Here is a 22,541-nt window from a genome sequence, read left to right as displayed (position 1 = left end):
AACATAAGGATAGAGATAAACTTCCTATCAGTTCAGCAAGTTCTATTTGGAGGAAGTATACAAAGTTGAGACTGAATATAATATTTGGTTTGATTTTCTGTTCAAAATTTTCCCATGGTAAGGACGGTATTTTTCTACATATATCAGTAGGCAGTAATGATTACTTCAAAGCTTCCAAAGCCAGATACTACACCTGCATGTTCCAACAGAGTTGCTGAATTTATTCCCAAGATACATGGCAATATATACTTTGTATTACTGAGATTGAATAAGGAAAAGTTAAAATGTTGTCTACCAGCTGTGCACATTAATATTAAAATAATTTGGATTTCTTTTTACCTTGCCTGTCTTCCCTATAGTTTTACTGTTTGCTTAAATGAACAAGTGAAATATTGCTCTTTATCTTAAGTATCTGTAACAACTTAAAGTATAGAATCCTATAATGAAATTAAATGATTTTCTTTTTCTTTTTCAGGTTCGGCTCAGCTAATATTTAACATAACCAAATCTGTAGAATACACTGCTTGCAATGAAAGTGTTATCATCCCATGCTTTGTTAATAATGTGGAGGCCACAAACATTAATGAGATGTATGTAAAGTGGAAATTTAGAGGAAAAGACATCTTCACCTTTGATGGAGCTGTACAAAAGACCACTCACGGTGATAAGTTTAAGAGTACAAAAATCGTACCACAGAAATTACTGAATGGCATTGCCTCTTTGGAGATGAGTAAAGAAGAAGCTGTTGTAGGAAACTATACTTGTGAAGTTACTGAATTAAGCAGAGAAGGCGAAACCATCATAGAATTAAAATATCGAATTGGTAAGATCTCTATAAAACCTTTCCATTTATTTGTAAATTTGTAGCATCCTGATACTGTTAGAAAGGGGACAAAATGGGGCTGGATACTCCTTTGAATCAAAAAGCAGGCTATTAATAAATGTTGATGTGATGTTTAGCACCTTTAAGATCATGAGGTTTACTGTATTTGCCTTCTATCTTCCAGAGTAAAGCTTTTGTTGTTAATTTGTATATTGTGTGGTTCTCAAACTTTTAGTCCAAGAACTATTCTGTTGGGGTGAGCAGTCTTGAGGTCATTGAAGTACTTTCTTTCATGTGGTTTATTTTCCAGCCTCTTACCTATTATGTGGCCTTTTTAAAAAACCTTTTACTTTGATCAAGGGTTGACGAGTCCCAGACATGTCCCCTTTGCAAAGAATAGAATAGAAGAATCAGGAGATTAAAAAACCAGATTATCATGGATGAGTCCTTGAGGTTTCCTATGCTTAGCTTTGTTTTGGTGTTTTTTTTTTTCATTGGCTAAGATTCAGAAGAACTAGAGTTCCAATTCAGTGTATTTGAATTCAGCCTTGATTATAGCACCATGAGTCTGCCCTTTCTTCACAAACTTGGCTTGGTGAGTTGTATAAAGCAATAGTTAGCTGAAGTAAACAGCCTGCTTTCTTTTCTATTCTTTCTGTGCCAGCTGATTTCTTCAACCACATACAAGTGCATTATGACTCTCTGTTTTGAAATATTTGTTTACAATCACTAGACATGATTTTAGGATTAGACCATACATTGAGAACCTCTGCTTTAGATGGGACCAGAACAATTCAATTGGATCAACTCTTTGCCCTCTGTTGTTCATAGTTATAAAATGTCTGTTACTAGATTGAGATGGGCTGTTTAGTTTGATGGAATATTTTGACATGGTTTAGGATTAGGAATCAGGAGATCTGAATTCTATCCTCTATTCTGCAATTTAATTATTTGCCTATATGATCTTGAGAAGTTTCTTTTCTGAGTTCAAATTACCTTATCTCTGGGATGGGGATGAAAATAGATACCTGCTCTTATGTGTTCTACAATGTAATGAGCATCAACTGAGTTTTCTTGTAAGTTCTATGTAAACCAAAATGCTTTGCAGATACTGGTTGTGTTCCTGGGATGTTTATTTTATAAAGTAAGATATCAAGTTGTTGAAGCTTGCCTGGGATATTGCGAGAGGGATTTTTGTGCAATGACGAATGGCAGGAGGTAGCTTAGAGCTAGCTAGCAGAATTTGGAAGGTGTTTCTGCTTAGGAACCTCTTATATTGTAACTTTTATTAATTTGATATTAATTTGGACTAAGGGGCTTTTTTAAAAAACATATACCTTTCAGCAGGGTCTAATCATTCAAACACTGTGAGTGGCTGGAATTAGATAATCTAATACCTAGCTGAAATTTTTCTGAAGGAATACTTTCATGAGATCGAAGAAATTAAGACGGGAAGCAGTAATTTTGGAGTGTAGTGTCAGTCACTGAGAGGCAGACTGCTAAACTCTAGATATGAAATTTGAGAAGCTAGATGATGGAATGAAGATAGGAAAGAAATACCAATATGTAAGATGAAGCTTATAATTTTATAAAAGTGTGATTATTTTATCTTGTTTTTGGTTTATTTTCAAAGTACCCTATGAAAAAATGAGGTGTGCTTAGCTTTCGGGCCATTAAAATGAGAAGGTATTGTTTTGTTGCAGAGAATGTAGAAAACTCTACCAGAAGTCTCCGATGTTGGGCCTTGTACTGAGTTTTGTTTTTTAAAATAATTGAAGATTCATAGAAAATTACAAAGATAGAACAGAAAGGTGCTGTCTACTCTTTGCCCAGTTTCCCCCAATGATGATGATTATGTAGCTGTAGTAAAATATCAAAACTAGCAGGTTCACAGTGGTACGATGTGTGTATATTTTTTTTGTCATTTATCACATGTGTATATTTAAGTAAGTAGCCCCACTGTCAAGATACAGAACTACTACTCCGTTGACACAAAGATCTCCCTTGTGCAGCCTCTTGATGGTCACTTCCCCCCAACTCCCCTGACCTGGCAAACATTAACGTGTTCTCTATAGCTGTGATTCTGTCATTTCAACAATGTTGTAGAAGTAGAATCATACAGTATTTTGAGATTGGCTTTTTTCACTCAGCACAGTGCCCTTGAAAACTCTCCAAGTTGTGTGTATCAATAGTTCATTCTCTTTCTCTCTCTTTCTCTTTCTCTCTGTCTCTCTCTTTTGACTAAGTAGTAGTATTCCATGGTATGGGTATATCACAGCTTGTTTAACCATTCACCTATTGTAGGACATTTTGGTTGTTTCCAGCTTTTGGCTATTACAAATGAAGCTGCTGTGAACAATCGTGTACAGGTTTCTATGTGGACATAGTCTTCTTCATTTCTCTGGATAAATGCCCAGAAGTACGATTACTGGGTTATATGTAAGTATACGCTTAGTTTTTAAAGAAACTGCCAAACTGTTTTCCAGAGTGGTTTTTTCATTTTACATTCTTATCAGCAGCATATGAACGATCTAGTTTCCCCACATCCTTGCCAGCATCTGGTGTTGTCTCTATTTTATACCCATTTTTGACTAGAAGAAGAAATAAACCTCCTCTGCTCAAAAATGTTAATTTGAGGCAGGACTCTTACTGTAGAAAACAGAGTTACTGTAATAGTGATACTTACCCATCATATGGACTTTGGGGACTTAGGCAATAGAATCCATTTTTACTATATTGTGCTTTTTTGCAAATGTAGGCATAAAGAAGGAATAGAAAGTATTTCATAGAGAATCTACTTGGTGGAATATGGAGTAATGGTGACCATTTGTGTGTTCCTTTTTTCGAACACTAGGACTGAATATATGGAAACATCATATATGAATTAGAGTTTTATATACCTCTGGTATCTGTGTATAGTATCATACCATGGAAGGAGCACAGGACTTGAATTTAGAAAGCTTTTCCTATATTTCACCATTTTCTAGTTTAAGAAAACTTGGTTGAGAAACAGCCTATCTGGTCCTCAGTTTTTTATCTGTAAAATGAAGATACCATCTCCATGACAGAATTGTTTGGGATGTATATAAGTTAATATCTCTCTTTCTTTAAAAGGTTCATTGAGTACCTACCATGTGCCAGACACTGTATGAGACACTATGCATTCAGTGATAACTAAGATATGACCCTACTTTCAAGGAAATGATAACAATATAAATAAGAGCAATAAAATAACCTAATATTTATTTGAGCACATACCACATATGTGTGTCATGTCATGTGATCTTGTCAAGAATTCTAGGAGGTGTATATATATATACCATTTAACAGATGAGCAAACAGGTGAGATTTAAACTACTTGTTCAAGGTTTGAGTCACAGCCAGGATTTTAACCTAGATCTGTCTTCAAAACCCAAGATTTTTACCACCTCAGTTATGGTTTCTTTGAAAACACCTTGTAAATAACAAAATACTAAATGTAAATAATAGTTCTAAAAATTTTTTATTGATATCTGTATTAATAATATACAAACTTGGAGGCTTAAAATCTTACATTTCTCCAAGTAAGTTATTAAGGTTTTGTTTAAAAAGGTAAGTTCAAGTTCAGTAGGGTTGCCATTTCCATCATCCATCAACATGATATACATTATGCTCATAATGTTGACATGAGAGCATTGCAAGATCCTTGTATTAGCTTTCTAGTGCTGTGTAACAAACAGCACCCACTTAGGAGCTCACAGTTTTGTAGACCACAGTTCTGGTCATGGTGTAACTAGGTTCCCCACACAAGTCTTAACGAGGCTAAAATCAAGGTGTTGGCTAGACTCTCATATGGAGTTCAGGGTCCTGTTCTAAGTTCACATGATTGTGGCAGAATTTAGTTCCTTGTGATTATAGGACAGAGGTCTCTGTGTTGTTGTTGTTATTGTTGTTGTTTTTAAGATTTTATTTATTAATTCATGAGAGACACAGAGAGAGAGGCAGAGACATGGGCAGAGGGAGAAGCAGGCTCCATGCAGGGAGCCTAATGTGAGGCGCGATCCTGGGACCCTAGGACCACGCCCTGAGCTGAAGGCAGCTGCTCAACCATTGAGCCACGCAGGCATCCCAAGGTCTCTGTTTCTTTGCTGGATGTCCTCTAGAGGCTTTTCTCAGTTCCTGCAGGTGGCCTCATTCCTTGCCACACGGCCTCTTCCATATGTATCACCAGCAGAGAAGATCCATCCTCTTGTAGAATCCCTTTCACATGTTCTTTTCCAGGAATAGCACAGACCCTTTTAAGGTCATTTGATTAGATGCCCCCTCTCTCCCAAAGGCAATTGCTCTTTTGTAAAGCCAACAGATTGGGCATCTTCATCACATCATCAAAATCCCATTTGACATATGACACAAAGTAATCATGGGAATGAAATCCATCGTGTTCACTGTCCCATGCTTTCTCATGGGGAGGAAATTACAAAAGGCTGATTGCAGGGAGCAGGGATTTGGGAAACCACCTTAGAATTTTGGGTTGTTTAAGTAATCAGGGACTATAGCTGAGCCAAATCAACACATCAAAAAAAACATCACAATCCTGAAATATCAAGTAAAATTTTGGCTCGAATTTTAGTGTTGTATATTTTATTGTGATCTTTTATGGAAACTGGTGTTTGTGAAGGTTTACCACGTCTATCTGAAGGAAAGGCACACTTACATGGATTAGAGTGATCTTTTCACTTTTTCCAATTATCCCATTTTGTACACAGTGATAAAGGAAATGAAGTACTGGGTTTTTACTTAGTCTAGGAAACAAAATTTAAACACTCATTCATAGACCATACCCTCTTAATATCATTTCTTTGCTTTTCCACTAATGAGTTCATCTTCCTGAGACCCACGCTACCTGAACAGGAATTGGGGAAGAGTAATGGGAAGAGTTGTCAGCCACAGCTTCAATGGAAGAGCATTGCCTTTGGATTATCTTTCTTAATCCTAAGGTGGAAAAATATCTGATATTGTTCTTCGTCCATTTTAAGTTTATTTTCTTAGTGCCATAAACATTCATAATTGAGAAGGACCTCAGAGAAGTATCTTGGCTCCTTTCTCACTTTGAGGAACAAGAGTTAAAGTCATCTGACAATAGTACCAAAACAAATCAATACCTTAATGGGCATATAAGTGGTTTTATATAAAACATCCCTTTTTTTCCCCTAGCATCTCATTTGGTTCTTGAATATCCAATTTGGTGATCCTCAGACTCTCCACCTTAACAATTTAGGGAGAAGGAACACATTCATGGCAGTGAAAGGAAATAAACGATGCCAGAGGTGTACACCAGTGATATTGAACTGAAAGAATGACTGAACACTCCGTCCATACATGCACATACACATGCGCGCGCGCACACACACACACACACAAACACACACACACACTCCCCATGGAGAATTTATTAAAATCTCAGGATGGGGGCTGAGAGTGTTTCAAGTTTGACTAAACCTCCTGATAAGTTTCAGTTAAGAATCACTTAGGCCATAGTACTTTTTGCTCTATAATCCCCCCCTTTGTATGTCATGGAAATGTCTCTCACACTTATTATTTCCACAGAGAGGTTTGGAGTCCTCCAGTAGGCATTTAGTCTCTCTCATGGTCTAATTCATGAATTACTTCTATCATGTCTCAGGAAGTTATTCAGACTTTTTTACCTGAACGCTTGATATGGGGAAACTCTCTTCCCAATGGATCTTGGTCTATTAGTAGGCAGTTCCAGTTCTAACTGAAGTCAGGCTAGAATTTGCAGACCTGTAGTTGCTCTCTCACGAGGAGAGCTGTGCTATTTATCTCCCAAGCTTCTTATTCTATAAAGTTGAAATCCCCGGTTCTTTCAGCCATTGCTTATGGTTTCAGGATTCCCATTCTAGTCACCTTCTTTGGAACAATGCCCTGTTATGTCTTTAAATGTGATGAGTAACACTATACTCAAGGCTTTGTGGATTGCATCCTACCTTCCTGCTACTACCCGATTGCTGCAGCAACTTTCTGATGAATCCTGCTTCTGTATTCCATCCTCCACCTGGCTGGCAAAGATTTTAGATGAATCATGGTCATTTTTCTCCTGTTTGGAGCTTCCCAGTCACTTACCATTGCTTTTACGATAAAATCCAAACTCTCATAACAAGCTATTAAGACCCAGCATGATCTTGCCCTAGCAAGATTCTTCCCATCTCCTCTTGTATCACTAAATTCTAGCCACAGTGGCCACCATTTAGTTGCTTGAACTATTCCTTTGGTATCTCTTCTTTCCTGTCTTCATGTGGCTCAGATCCAGTTTCACACCCCAGAGACCTCTCCTTACTACCCACAAAAATCTGACCTTCAATTCCTCCCCTGTTCGAACCCATGGCCCCACCTACCATGTTCACTGTCTCAGACCTTAAGTATCTAGAATACCCTATCCATGGTGTGATTTCAATAAGTATTTGTGAAGTGAAAAATGAGTGGTCAGACCATGGTCAAACACACTTCATTTTAATAGGTTTCAACCAATATATCCTGAGATTGTTTTGGTGCATAGAAGAGAGGTCAGTGAAAGAACATTTCATTGTCAGCTCATCTTAAACATCTACTGATCATGTAGATCAGATAATGGCTACATTTTGAATGTAGAGCCCACAAAATTTGCTTTGAGACTGGGCATGGGGTGTGAGAGACCAAAGAGTCAAGGATGACTCTAAGGTTTTTGGTCTGAATAATTGGAAAATTCATCACTACCAAAATGAAGAAACCCGAGAGGGGAAATTTGATGGAGGAGTAGGTGGAGGGGTATCAGAAGTCTGATTGGGACATGAAAACTTAAGATACCTGAGATCCTTGGTTCACTGTGCCTCTGTTTCCTCAGCATTAAGGAGGAGTTAATAATTCCTCATATAATAATTGCGAGAATTTGAGGAGTGAAGGTAGACAAAACAAAATAATAGAGAAAGTGGATAGAGAAAATAAATTGATTAGGACTAGTCATTAGATCATAGAGCTTTTATCAAATACTTTGGGCATTAGATATGAAAACCTAAGCGTTATTTGCAAAATTTTTCCCTGGTAGGATTTGAGGCCAAATTAAAATAGGTTTTCTTTGGCGCAGGATGATACTCGGTAATACAGTTGGAAATTAAGGTATTGATTCAAGGTATCTGAAAAATCTGTCTCTTGGTAGAGATCTGCAAAAAATGAAACCGTCTTCCATTCATTCACTGAACTGTCTCATGACCATTAGAACCTTCAACAGCAAACCTATTGAGTCTCTGCTGTGTACAGGACAAAATGCTGCATTCTGAAAAGCTGGTATCTCTAAGACAGAATTTATAATGTAATTATATTCTGCTGTTATATTATTGTGAACGTTGACCAGGTTTTAGCATAAAGTTAATACAAGAAATGCATCATTGTGGTATGAAAGCCCACAAGGTTCTCCACATGCTGATACGGAATGGCAGAGCTGGAGAAGATTTGAATGAATAGGGTTGATTTCAGAGGAACACTTGCTCTGGGCAGTGTTTAGGAATGTTTTTCAAACAGCAAATGCTCTTCATACAGGCAAACTTTGAAATGTCTTTGGTGCATTTATTTGGCTTTATTGTTAAGAAATTTCACAGATAAAATCAGTGTCTTAAGATGTAGTGAAACTTAAGTTTTTAAAAGTTCTCAAATTATGTGAAGTCTTAATGTCACAGTTTCCGTCATGTATACCGTGTGGCTGTTTTCACTAGGTAACATGTGACTCACTTAACAGAAGTTTCCTTAATACCTAAGGTTATAATCATTGTAGTGAAGGTTGATTGAGTACGTGGTACAGAGCCAAGCTTTGTTTTAAGTTCTTTTCATGTAGTAGCTCATTAATAGTCACAACAGTCCTTCAAGGCATAGGAACTATGTTGAATTGGTGTAACAGTTGAGATCACTGAAAACAGAGAAGTGTTAACACTTTGTCCAATCTCAGAAAGCTTATAACGTAGAGTTAGGTATCCAGCCAGGCCGTGTGGCTGTAGAGCCCTGTTCTCAGCGCCTCTGCCATACTGTTTGCTTCCATAAATCATAGGTTAGGAAAAATGTGGAAAAAACAAACTAGCTTCTTGTTTCATAAATAGAATTTGTTGTGTAAGTAAACTGTGTAATTTGTAATTATTTTAAGGCCACAGCTTTAATAAATTATTTTTATTTTCTATCTTCACAATAAAAGTATATTGTTGACTATTCAGTGGCAGGACTTAACATGATTATAGTAAATATTAATTGTGATTTTTGTTCTCTTCCCAGTTTCATGGTTTTCTCCAAATGAAAATATCCTCATTGTTATTTTCCCAATTTTGGCTGTACTTCTGTCTTGGGGACAGTTCGGTATTGTGAGTAAGTATTTCTATTTTTCATTTATGTTTTAATGATGAAAAGGTTATTTCTGGGAGGTAATATTAGTGAAATATTTTATTTAAGTTGTATTAGGAAGTGTGATAATGTGATAAATAATAATATACAGTCTCAGTATTCTTCTTGAAGTGTTTATTGTCCCCCACAGTTTGCTGCAGTTTACTTTTAATTCCTACGCTTTTTTTTTTTAACTTCTTAAGAATGAATAGTGGGAATCCTAATAATAACAATACTTTAAACTCATGTATGGTGTTTTCAGAGCATTTACACACACACATTATTTTGGCCAAGAGATGATCATAGCCCTACATTAGTATTAGGGTAGGATATTGCACTTTTGAGCATTAAGACTTCTGTCTCTTTATTTTCCCAGTTTGCACTTGTCTATGTACATGTGTTCATTTTAGGAAAAGCCTCATTTGAACTGTGTTTCGTCATCTTCACTAGGAGTCTGCAGCCTCTAAGGAAGTAGCCGCAGGTGAATTGTGGTTTTTGATCATGTTTTGCTATAATAATCATGTGACTGAACTTCTCAGCATAAATTTTGGTGCTATTTCAGATTTAGCATCTACGATGTGGAGTTGTCACTTGTAGGTGAAAAGGTATTACGTATTCTGGTTGATACTTATACTTTATTTCCCTACCAGATTGGTAACAGAAATTTACTAAATTGGCGAAGTTCTGAGGTGACAGTCTAAATATTTAAACTTTTAACATGTAAGATTTATTCTTTATCTATTGTACAATGAAATGGTCAGTCATTGAAGGCCAGTTAGCATTTATACAAGGCAAGGTGTGAATAATGGTAATCTCATTTATTTCATTCTGCAACCTTTAAAAAAGTGAAAGCTAGTAAAATGTTGTAGTGGATTGGTCTGTTGTATATTTCATGAGTTTTACTTTTACTCAGAAATCTAAAGTGATATGAAAATGGAAGAGAGATGACCGATTATGTATTCTGTGGGCTCTTCTCAATGTATGGCACTCTGAAAAATGCTTTGTGATTTCAAAGGTGTTCTCAACTTTTGTCTAAAAGCAAAGAAAGGGAAAAAAGGGCTAACAGTGACAACTGTCAAGATATTTCACAACTTTTATTTTCAAAAAAGTGTCTAGACTTCTTGTGGAAATTTTCTTAGAATTTTGGTAAGCCTTTTATATCACGAAAAAGACTGATAGAGCATCAAGACCTATTCAGGCTTTCCTGATGTTAGGGAAAGCCTTTATCTTTATTGGCAGACATAGGCCTATGTCATATGATTGAGGTAGAGAATAGCTTTTTTTTTTTAGGATTATGAAATTATTTCACAGTAGTGTGATTTGTTGCATGGAAGTGGTTGAAGTTTGCTGATCGTGGCATTATCATTAGTGACATTATTTTTATTGACTGAACCAGGAGTTAATCTCTTCGCTATCAGCCATATTTTTACAAAATAGGCTTTACAGGTTTTTTCTGACGTTAAAAATAATAAATATGCTTTAGAAACCCATATACAATATAGGAAATTATAGAGAAAAAAACAAAAATCTGAAGTCCTGCAACCTAGAAATAATGTATTCTACTGAATTTCCTCCTTCACTTTCTTTATTCTGTGCATTTTTTTGTTATCTTCCTTTAAAAAAGAAAACCATAAATGGACTCATATAACTTACATACTTATATCCTGATTTCCCTCCTTGTTTTCAGAAATCTTTTTATAGCTGCCTGTGCTCCACTTTTATAGATGCACTCTAATTTACTCAGTTCTCATCTTGATGGATATTAAGGATGTTTCCAATTTTTTTTTGATACTATGGAATTCTGTTAAAGATACGTAAGACTGGAAATGGTAGAGATATTTTAAGGCTCTTGATACTTACTGCCAAAATGTTTTCTCAAAACTTTGTATCAGTTACTGCAGATGAGAATATCTGTTTTTCACCTCATAATCCTGACATAATTCTAAAATCTTTGCTAATAATTTGATGGGTCAAAAAAATATTGTTTTAATTTTTAATTACGTTAGGTTGAATGCTCTTTTTAAATATTTATTTCACTGATAATATATTTTTTTTAATTTTTTAAATTTATTTATGATAGTCACACAGAGAGAGAGAGAGAGGCAGAGACACAGGCAGAGGGAGAAGTGGGCTCCATGCACCGGGAGCCCAACGTGGGATTCGATCCCGGGTCTCCAGGATCGCGCCCTGGGCAAAAGGCAGGCGCCATACCGCTGCGCCACCCAGGGATCCCACTGATAATATTTTAAAGAACATGGTTATGAAGCTAAAAAATATTTTGGTGACAATTTTTTATGTAGGCTCTCCTTAAAACAAGTAAATGTGGGAGGTGGATGTGGAAGAGGGCCTTATACTTGATTCACCTGGTCTGGACTCACATGTAAAAAGTGTTTTTGATAAGAGTACCTAAGTATTTGTGGAACCCTTGCTACGTATGATAGATGTTGGAAAGCACTAGCATCTGCAGTCACATTTACATCTCGCAGGAACTCACTGGGGATAGGTGCCATTGTTACCATTCCTGTTTTGTAGATAAAAAACTTAGGTGCAGGTAGTTTAGACAGCTTGCCCACAATCGCCCAGATCCTCTCTAGTACTACTGGGATTTGAAACAGTGCTTTTTACCACTACACTATACTACCTCCCTGTCTTGAACTTCTTTTGAGTGAACCTATATCTGGGTAAATGAAACTGTTATTGACAGAGCAGAATGTAGACCTACTTTGTTTAATTTATTCATCTGTTGACAGGATGCCTAGTAGTTGTTAGGCACCAGCTTATAGGCTCGAGATGTGGAAGTGAAATGCATATCGTCCCTGGCTTTGTAGCACTCACATTTCAGTTGAGACATGTTAAGTGTGCATATTATATGCCTTTTGTCCCATTTTTGGGAGTCATGGATATAATTCTACCCCCCCCCCCCCTTTTTTTTGGTACCCTTTCTATGAGGACTCCTGTGTATGGCCTGGGGATTCCACCAAACAGGAAAGCCCCTCTGTTTCCCATTTGCTGCTCAGTTATGTGTTTTTTTAGAGTGTGGTGTCGTGTCGCCCCTGAGTTATTCATACTAACTCATACCCATGACTTTCACTTTCTAGATTTCTAGTTGTCCTTAACTATTTCAGATTACCATTTATGGTCTATAATTTACAAAAGGAAGTTTCCCTTAGTGGTTTCTCTGATTCTGCATGTAAATCTTTTGGTGGTCCAGGATTCAACTTGGACTTTCCATAGGCTAAATGTGTAGTAAAGAACAGGTTATGCCTTCATTTTTAGGAGAAAGAATTACTTTCTACCAGAAATGTGTCTTGAACTGTATTTCGGGACGCCATTGATCCTACTGAGGAAGAAGCCTGAGAAGACTTTTAAATTCCTGAAGCCAAGCCAGGACTTGGTGAGCCCTAGACTATGTTTTGAAGACAAAGGTTTCTTACAGGGAAATGTTCCTAAATACCTTTGCCTTTATCTGTAACTTACAAACTTTTAAGCAGAATCTTAATGCTTATTAGCAAACCGCTCAGAGATAACTAGAATCAAACACTGAGTCTTAACTAAAGTCACAAATCTCTAGTAGTACTACGTTTCAGGGGCACTTTGTTTTTGTTCTGAAAACTATACCAACTCCCCGTTCCCCATGTCAATGCAGTTAAGTTCCTAGCTGATTTCCAGGGCTCTTCTTCTTTGGTCTTTGGCAGTATACCAGGTCATTTCTATCATTAAGATGCTTGATAAGTGATTTCAAGTGTTGCCCACCAAGATCTCTGGTTCCATTTGGGTGAAGATTCAGTTCCATCCCAGGGACTTACAACATTCTGAAATTCTTTGAGTTAGGCATATCAATTTTACCATACCTTCCTTTGAACTTGTCTTTACGCAAAACTATGAGACCATAAACATGATCATGTAAGCTGAAGCTCTGCAAGAGCAATCTAAAATACAAAACATGACTGTTGCTCCATGCCCTTTAAAATTTTTGTTAAGACAAAAACTCTCTTACTGTTAGTGATAACACTACTAGGAAATGGAAAAAAAGTAAAAATATTTAATACATTGTAAATTGAAACATTAAAAACACTGAGAATTAAAATGTTTCATCAAGAGTAGTTTGAACAGTGCTTGCCTTCCTCGTTATATAACTTTGAATACAGAGCAAGCATCTTTTTTTATGCCTCAGTGAATTGTCATACTCCTTTTTAAGTTTGGATCAGATTCCAGCATTTTATCCTTTGCATTTATAGTGTTATACAATATCTCCAAGAATTTCTTGTATGTAAAGTTTTTTTGCCAGAGTCACCACTTCTGGGACATCTGCATTCCTTTTGTCACAACCTACTCACTGTCCTCATTTATGTCAACAAGTTTGCTTTTACGAGTTTCTCTGACTATTTAGAGTCTCTTGAATGGCAGTAATGTTGACATTCCCACATTCAGCTATTTTGTGGTATCATTTATGTTTTATTTGAATCCTTCTTCCAGCATTATTCCTTTCTATTTCTTTATTCTTTCTTCCTTGCTGCCCAATTTCCTCCTTTGATAATCCATTATAAAATACCACATTGATTTGTTACTGGGAGACAAGGAAGTTACACAACACATGCTTTACTGTCTGTGCATGAACCAAGTAACACATATTCAGTGAGTAGTCACCAACAGTCTTTGAAAGAAGTGACATGATTGGTCATTGATCATGATATGCATCTGATATTAACAGGGTGATTTATGGACTGAAGAGATGGCAGTGAAGTTTGCACCTCATGCAAGTACTCAGTTAATATATTGTGATGGCTGAAATTTGTACTGTGATTTGGGGGCATTTGTGTTATTTAAACCATGGTAACTAAAATTCATGATTATCAGAAGTGGGCCAAGTGAGGACTGCTGTTAATTTATTTCAGATTCATGTATTCTAGGCATCCTTGTGTCCTTCTCTAACTTTTCTAATCCTTGCTCAAGATTATTCCACAAAGATTTTGGTTACTGCTCAGAAGTATTTGGTTATATGTTCCTGTAGAAATCATTATTGGGAAGTTCAAGGAAAAAAAAATCCTCAGAACAGCTTTGAGATCCTACTAAGTCCTTGAATCCAATTTTTAGGACTAGCTTATTAATGCTGAAAGTAATTAGGTCATGAGCATGCATAAAAAGAATGTAATAGAACAGAGAATTTCTTTGTAGATTAGAAAAATCGTTTTGAAGAAGTGAGGACATATACTAACTTGCACTAGAAAACTTCTGTCCAGGAAGGTAAAATATCATCACAATAAATAGTATTACAAAGAATCATTCTGTGACCTGGTTGATGGATTCTATTAATAGGACTTTGTTATTAAGTTTACTCAATTCTGTTCAATAATCTTGAACTTCCAGTAGTCCTCTCCACATAATTATCACAGTTCTGTTATTAAATATTTTATGCCCTGGTTTTGTTGTAGGAGGAACTGAACAAAACTGCAGCTCAGCAGTGTAAATCTTGTAGAAATGTAGTTGTTATTCCTTTGACCCTTTCCAAATTCAAACGTCCCAACTTACTACATACGTTCTAAAGTTACGGCACCATCCACAGGACCAGGGAACATTTGGAACCAAGGAAAGGCAGTTAGCATGTTGGACATCTTCTTTAATCTTTTGTATTCAAAGTACTTCACAGTGGCTGGACATTTTTTATTTCTGGTTCCTATAGATCAGGAATGTGTCGGTATTCATGTTTACAAAATTGTTTCATTAAAGCCAGTTGGATAGTATATGGAGTTTATTGTAAGATTCATTTACTTGCCTTTTGGCAGTAATCAGTTTATAATTGGCATTAATATTTCTTTTTCTCCAGCACCAGATTCACAGCCTTCATTATTTTTTAAATGATTATGTTAAACATTTATAAAATAGTAATTTAAGTTTAAATTTAAATTAAAAATTTTGAAATTGTAATTTCATTTAAAAGCAATCAGATGTGCTTTATCCTGATTCAAAGATAATATCGATTTGCAACTTAACAGATACCAAAAATATCCTACAATTACTCTCCTGGAGATGGCAGAAAATAGCACTGTAATAATGAAATCAAACATGTCTCCCTTTATGATTTATTCTTAATCTGGTATGCATTACCCTTTACTGGTTAGCCTTTTTATCTGACTCACTAATCACTCAGTAAGGGACCATCTAAATGTCATGTCTGTAAGCAGATATTGAATTCCTAGATTTTTAGGTTTTGTTGATTGGATAGATTGAGGTCTGCATAGACCTATATGGGTGTATTGAATCCCATCTTTGGAGTATCATGAAAACTAAGATGGTAGATTTTATTTGATCTCTAGGTTGATATGGTAATTGCACTAGATTTTATCAAGCACAACCTACATTTTGTGTTATATGTCCTTTATTAGCAGTCACAAGGAGACAGGAAAACTTAAATGGGAGTATCTATTCATAACATTAGCTGTTGCATCAGGTGGCTAGAGGGACATGTCATTTTTTATTAACATTAATTTGGGGCTTTTTTTAGTCTAGAGTAGACCCATACCTTCTATTTATTGAATTGGGAAAGAAGATCAGGGAGTAACATTCCATCCTCACTCCTGCTGCTTCCTCCCAACACATGCGCAAGCACACACACACGCACACACATGTACACACACACTGAAATGTAAGGTATAAGGGCCTTAAGGCAGGAGTATTTCGTTTTTTTGTTCAGTGCCAACATTTAGAATAGTGATTATCACATAGGTAATATGCACATAGGTGCACAATCAGTTATCATTGCATAATCTTCTACTTTTACCTTGATTCAGTTGGCATGATTTAGGCTAAGAAAAGGGCTTGCTACATTATAGGTACATGGTAAGTATTTCTAAAACAAATGAATTAATCAATCTAGCTCATTTCTGAGAAGTATAGCTTGCTATATAGTTACAGAAGATGTAAAAGAGGAAAATTTTAGAATTCCTAATTTGTTGTCAGAAATGTGATAGTTTACCCATATATTTGGTATTCCTTTGTGGTGGGACTAGGGTTATAAGTTTGTGTTAAAAATATACACACTGACAACACCAAATGCCGATGAGGATGCAGGACAGCAGGAACTGTCATGCATTGCTAATAGGAATTCAAAATGGTACAGCTACTCTGGAGACAGCTTGGCAGCTTCTTACAAAACTAAACATATTCTCACCATATGACCTGACACTTGTGCTCCTTGGTATTTATCCAAATGAAATTTAAAACTTATATCCACATAGAAGCCTACACACAGATACTTATAGCCGCTTTATTCCTCTACAGTAGGTGAATGGATAAACAAACTGTGGCACATCGATACAATGGAATATTATTGAGCAGTGAAAAGAAATGAGCTGTCAAGCCATGAAAAGACATGGAGGAGCCTTAAATACATATTACTCAGTCAGAGAAGTCAATCTGAAAGGCTACATACTGTATGACTCTATGTGGCACTTTGGAAAAAGCACATCAGTGGGGACCATAAAAAGATCAGTGGTTGACAGGGGTGCAAAGCACAGAGGATTTTTAGGGCAGTGAAAATACTCTGTATGGTATCATAATGATGGATGGATGTTATTACACATTTGTCCAAATCTAAGAGCATACAGCACCAAGAGTGAACCCTAAGACAAACCAGGGACTTTGGATGATTATGACGTGCAGCACAGGTCATCCTTGGTAGAAGATGACCATTCTGGTGAGTGACAGTGGAATTTTATATGAGATTCACACTCTGATTTTTGTTAAGAGTAATATGTCTGCCTTTTTGCATGAACTTCTACTATACTCTATGGTGAATTCTTGCTGCTTGATCTTAGCAGCTCTTTTATACGTTGAAATAAACCTGGAAGAGTTTCTTATAAATGTTTGATTGACTGTGAAGTACATTTGAAACACAGCTCCTATTTTATGACCTCTTTGCAGAACTCTCAAGTTCTGTTTAGTTAGCAGTATGCATAGGATTAAATGGAAAACCTGACACGTGTCTAGAGAAAGCTTCTTTTTTTTCTTAACTGTATTTGTGCCTTTTGTGACTACATGTGGAATTGCATCCTAGACCGTGTTTGAGCCTAGAAAATAAGGAAGATGTGAAAATCTGTGCCTTATAATAAGTCAGGAGCATGACTGAGTCTAGTCCTATAAGTTTCAAGGCTGGATGGATCAAATGAAAGCTTGGGGAACTTGCCAGATTGATTCTCACTCTTTTCTGGTGAATGTGAATTCGATTACTCAGCTTCAGGACCGATTATTGCTTAACCCTCCATCTGCCCCTAAAGAGAATAAATTTGAAGTTACAATCTAAAGTATGCATGCAACCTAAAACAGGTAGAGATTTAAAAAATCTTCAGGTGCCTGCATTGTACTTTAACATCTTAACCATAGGTTATAATGGATCCTAGGTTTTAATACCTTATACATAGATTTTATTATGGTCATTTAGAGGTTTATTTATTCTTTTTAGTATATTTGACCTGTTTGTCATTTTAATGGAGGCAAATTAAATGCTAAATATAACATTTTTAAAAATCTTCCCCCTCAGGACACTCCTTGGTTAATGGCATGAAAAATATCGTCTGTCTGAAACACAGCAGAATTTAAGTCATACAGTTTGCTACTCAGTCTGCTTTTAGGTTACTCTTGTCAAATTTCCTGGTGAAAAATTAATTTTAATATTAGCCAAAACAAAACCCAAAAGGTAAATATATAGGAAAAGAAATACAGTTAACCCTTGAACAACATGGGTTTGAACTCTGGGTCTGCTTATACATGGATCTTTTTTATGGATCAATACTATAAATGTATTTTCCCTTCCTTACGGTTTTCTTAATAACATTTTCTTTTCTCTAGCTTACTTTATTATAAGAATACAGTATGTAATACATGTAACATACAAAATATGTGTTAATTGACTTTATGGTACTGGTAAAGCAAAATTCTGGTCAACAGTGGCTATTACTGAAATTTTTGAGGAGTCAAAAGTTATACTCAGATTTTTAGCTGTTCAGGGTAGAGGAGGTCAGTGCCCCTAGCCCATGTTATTTAAGGAGCAACTATAATGTTTTTAAGCTTATTCTATTCTTTCAGGGAAGGTACCAGATACTTGTCAGTAGAGCTAGCATCAAAAACAGTAACATGTATGATGAATGCTATTGTTTATAGTTCAATTTCATGAAATTATTTTAATTGAACAAGTTGAGCATTTTTTACTGCCAGGGTATCAAGAAGGTATGATTTATCCAGTGTTTATTCTACTTCAAAATAAAATTACCTGGAATTCTATACGCTTCCCTAATTTTCTATAAGATGAAATAAAGTTCTCTTTTTCTCAATATTACTAAGTAGCCAGTTATTTTTCATCAGTGTTATATATGTCAGTTGTAAACCTGAGGCAGTTTTGCCCCTCAGGGAACATTTGGCAATGTCTGGAGACATTTTTGATTGACACCACTGAGGAGCTGTTAATGGCATATAGTTAGTAGAAGCCAGGGATACTACTAAACATTGTATAATGCACAGAACAATCCCACCCCTCAAGCGGTTATCTGGCCCAAAATGTTAATAAGGCCTTAATTGAGAAAGCCTGATATACATAATTTTTATTTCTTAAAGTATAAGGGAACAAAGCATTACCTTTAAATTCAGTATCCATATTTATACTGACATGATAATATTTAGAGTTTGACTTATTATGAGAAAGATTTGAGGTGGTTTGACATATAAAGGAGTTGTTCCTCAAAGATTATTCAATTATAGTAAGTTATCAGTTTGTGCACTTTATAAGTTACAGAAATGGCTTTACTTTCTGCGATTGGGTTCATTTAATTCTTTGTTTTCTTTTTAAGCAATTAAATATAAATCCAGTATTATGAAGGAGAAAACCATTTTTTTATTTGTTGGTGGACTAGTGCTCACTATAGTTGTCATTGTCGGAGCCATTCTTTTCGTCCCAGGTAAGATACAGAGATATATGAGGAAGACAGGATTGATGTAGATGAGGGCTTGGTGGGGGTGGGGGCATGTGCTAGTTTCCTAGGGCTGCTGTAACACATTACCACTAAGTGGGTGTCTTAAAACAGTAGAAATTTTCTCACAGATCTGGAGGCCATAAATCTGAAGTAAGGATGTCATCAGTGCTGTAATCCCTCCTGAGGCTCTAGGAGGAAATCCATTTTTAGACTCTTCTAGCTTCTGGCGTTTGCTGGCAGTCTGCAACTCCTTGGCTTGTGGCACCATAATTCCAGTTTCTTCCTCCATGGTGTCTTTGTCAAATCTCCCTCTGCCTTTGTCTTACAAAGACAATTGTCATTGCATTTAGGGCCCACCTGGATAATCCAGGATAAACTCCTCCTTTCAGGATCCTTACTTAACTCAATCATCCTTTGCTATATAATGTAATACTCTTCTGCCATATAAGTTAATATTCACAGATTCCAGGGATTTGAAGGTGGACATATCTTTAGGGGCATCATTCAACCTACTACAGAGGCAGATTTCATTTGCCAAGACATGGAAGTGGGAATGAATGTGGGAAGTTTGTCTGAAACTGCTTGCATTTGGAGGATGGGGATGGGAGTGGAGAGAAAGTGTGTGGCACATGGAAAGACAGCAGAAATAGCCTGGGACCTACAGTGTAGACTGGAGAGAGCCATTGTTATTTTTGGGCTGAATAAAGGATAGTATAATAGAGTAACATTTAGGAACATAAATTTGGCAACTCCTTTTGCCTCTTGAGTTAGGACATAGGGAAGAAGAAGATGAATTCTAAAGATAACTTGAGAGAACAACATTTTTGACTATGGGACATATTGAACATAGCAAGTGAAGGGAATGCTAAGAGGTGACTCCAGAGTTTCTCACTGAAATTCTATAAGGTAGTTGAGGAGATAAAGCCAATTCAAGGATTTGACATGTTGAGACTTAGATGTTGGCATTTAGATGCCTGAAGTGTCTTAATCCAAACATAGTCATTTTTTATATGAAGCTTTGGGGGAAATATATTTTTAAGCCTTTTCAAATTTTTAAGAGGAGTATTGAGACTAATACATTCAGTAAGTTTAAGTACGTTAACTTCCTATAGAGTAGGAAGTATGTAGGCTAATATTTTAAATATTATTTTTATTAACAGGTGAATATTCAACAAAGAATTCTTGTGGACTTGGTTTAATTGTAATTCCTACAGTAATATTAACATTACTTCAGTACTGTGTGTTTATGATAGGTGAGTATTTGCTATAGCATGAGTTTGCCCACCTTTTTCTTTTTAAGAACAACCAAAAAAACAATAGTTCTTATATGATTTTTTTTTTGGCAACTCAGTAAAAGTTGGCTTATTAAAAGATTTTCCAAGCTATTCTTAGTGACATTTTCCCCATGTGGATTAATTTTAAGTTGAGCTTCAGTTTTCAAGGCATCCTGTTATTTTGTAGAAAGCAATTTTCATATATATTTGATGCTAGACAGTGGATTTTTCAAATTGTGTTATATAATTTCTTAATGATTATCTTCATATTTATATTTCAGTTTTTCAAGTTATAAGTAGATATTAAACATAGGCAAAAGAAAACTAATTTTACAAAATAAGGTTTTCAATTTAAAATAGTGGAAATGTATATCTTTTTTAATTAATGGCAGATCTTAGCATTTTAGTTTTAAAAGATGATACAGATACCCAGCCTGTAGTTGATATAATCATTACTGCTTTTTTTGGAGTCAGTCACTAATGTATTTTTGTCATTATCACAGTCTTTTTTTTTTTTCTATTTGTGGATTTAACTCTTGGTCTTAGAGCTTATCCCTGGCTTGATGTACACTGGAAAGTTATTAACTTGTTATGAAATCACAGCTCTAGACATACAAGACAAAGATTGTGATGTTTACATGTTTGTATCACTGTTCTCTCCAACAGAACAATTTTATGTGCATGTGGCAGAGTCATGCATAATAGCCATTCATACTGTAAAATGCACAAGTGTGGTAAAAGCAGCACTGTTCTAAGATTTTGGGTGAAAAGCACCAGTCCAGCTGAGCTCACTGTGAATATAAAAGACTGCTGGGTGTATGAATCTGAAACTAACTACTTGTGTGAAAAGGTGAAATTTAGATCATTGGGAAGTAATCTACCATCTGACAAGGAAATCCAGAGTTAGTCTTTAGTCACTGGATGTAATTTTTGGTTGCACAGAATACAAGTGGGTGTGATTGCTTCTTAAATGCTCTCAACTCACTCTTTCTTCCTCCAGGTGTTTGGATGTCTCCCTTCACCATTGCCATATTAATCCTTCAGGTACTGGGCTATGTGCTCTCTGTGGTTGGACTAAGCCTCTGTGTCTCAGGTAAGAGTCACATTCTTCTCTAGTCCCAATTTATCTTATTAGGAATTTCTCTAGGACAGAGTTCTCCTCCTCCTCCTCCTTCTTCCTTTTTATCCATTCACCTACTGAAGGACAGCCTGGCTGCTTTCGGTTTTCGATGATTAAGAATAAAGCTACTATAAACATCCATGTGCATGTTTTTTGTGCGGACATAAGTTTTCAACTTCATTTAAGTAAATACCAAGTAGTGTGATTGCTGGATTGTTAAGAATATATTTAGTTTTGCAACAAATTGCCAAACTGTCTTCCAAAGTGGCTGTGCCATTTTGCATTCCCACCATCAGTGAATGAGAGTTCCTGTTGCTCTGCATCTTGCCAGCATTTGGTGGTGTGAGCTTTGTGAGCTTTTCTTTTTTTAACTCTCATTTTTTTCCCTCTGAGAATAGTGCTTTCCATATTTCCATGAGAATATTGGCTGTATATGGCTGTATGTGGACTGATTATCCTAGCAGCCAAACTGCTTTGCCTAAATTCATGGGAGAATTTTTTGAATAACCAGGCTCCAATTGGTTGGAACTGTAGGCTTTACATGCTATTTTGCATTAGTCTTGATGTGATAGGTACATGTTATGCAAATGAAAACTTTTTTTTCTAATAATTTGGAGTAATTTCACTGAGTTAATAATGAATATATGTAGATAACTTTTATTTCTTAATAATTAGAAAAAAATTATTCCCCTTAAAACTTGATATTATTACTGTTACCATTGATTCTTTTGAAAAGTTCACTTATTTCCTACAGATTTCTAATGTAAAATTTCACTTGTTTTTACAGAGTGCACCCCAGTGCATGGCCCTCTTCTGATTTCAGGTTTGGGTATTATAGCTCTAGCAGAATTACTTGGATTAGTTTATATGAAACTTGTTGGTAAGTCAATCTTATTTTTGTTAGCCTGTGCCAAGAATTTCAAATACATAATTTGGAAAATTCTATTGATGAGCTCTTAAAATTTATG

General features: G+C 35.9%; 1 protein-coding gene across 3 annotated transcripts in view; it reads left to right on the top strand.

The window, feature by feature from the left end:
- The window catches only part of CD47 (CD47 molecule), a 47,187-nt gene that overhangs the window by 11,230 nt on the left and 13,416 nt on the right, over positions 1-22,541 (top strand). For all 3 annotated transcript variants that reach the window (XM_072722449.1, XM_072722447.1, XM_072722452.1), the window contains exons 2-7: positions 476-823; positions 9,113-9,202; positions 19,057-19,164; positions 20,340-20,432; positions 21,454-21,546; positions 22,361-22,453. In XM_072722449.1, coding sequence (XP_072578550.1) covers positions 476-823; positions 9,113-9,202; positions 19,057-19,164; positions 20,340-20,432; positions 21,454-21,546; positions 22,361-22,453 — 825 coding nt within the window. The remainder of the gene's footprint in view (positions 1-475; positions 824-9,112; positions 9,203-19,056; positions 19,165-20,339; positions 20,433-21,453; positions 21,547-22,360; positions 22,454-22,541) is intronic.

The sequence above is a fragment of the Vulpes vulpes genome, chromosome 1 (genome assembly GCF_048418805.1).
Source record: "Vulpes vulpes isolate BD-2025 chromosome 1, VulVul3, whole genome shotgun sequence".
NCBI lineage: Eukaryota > Metazoa > Chordata > Mammalia > Carnivora > Canidae > Vulpes > Vulpes vulpes.
Note: the sequence above shows the minus strand (reverse complement) of the source record. Positions and strands in the feature narration are given on the sequence as shown.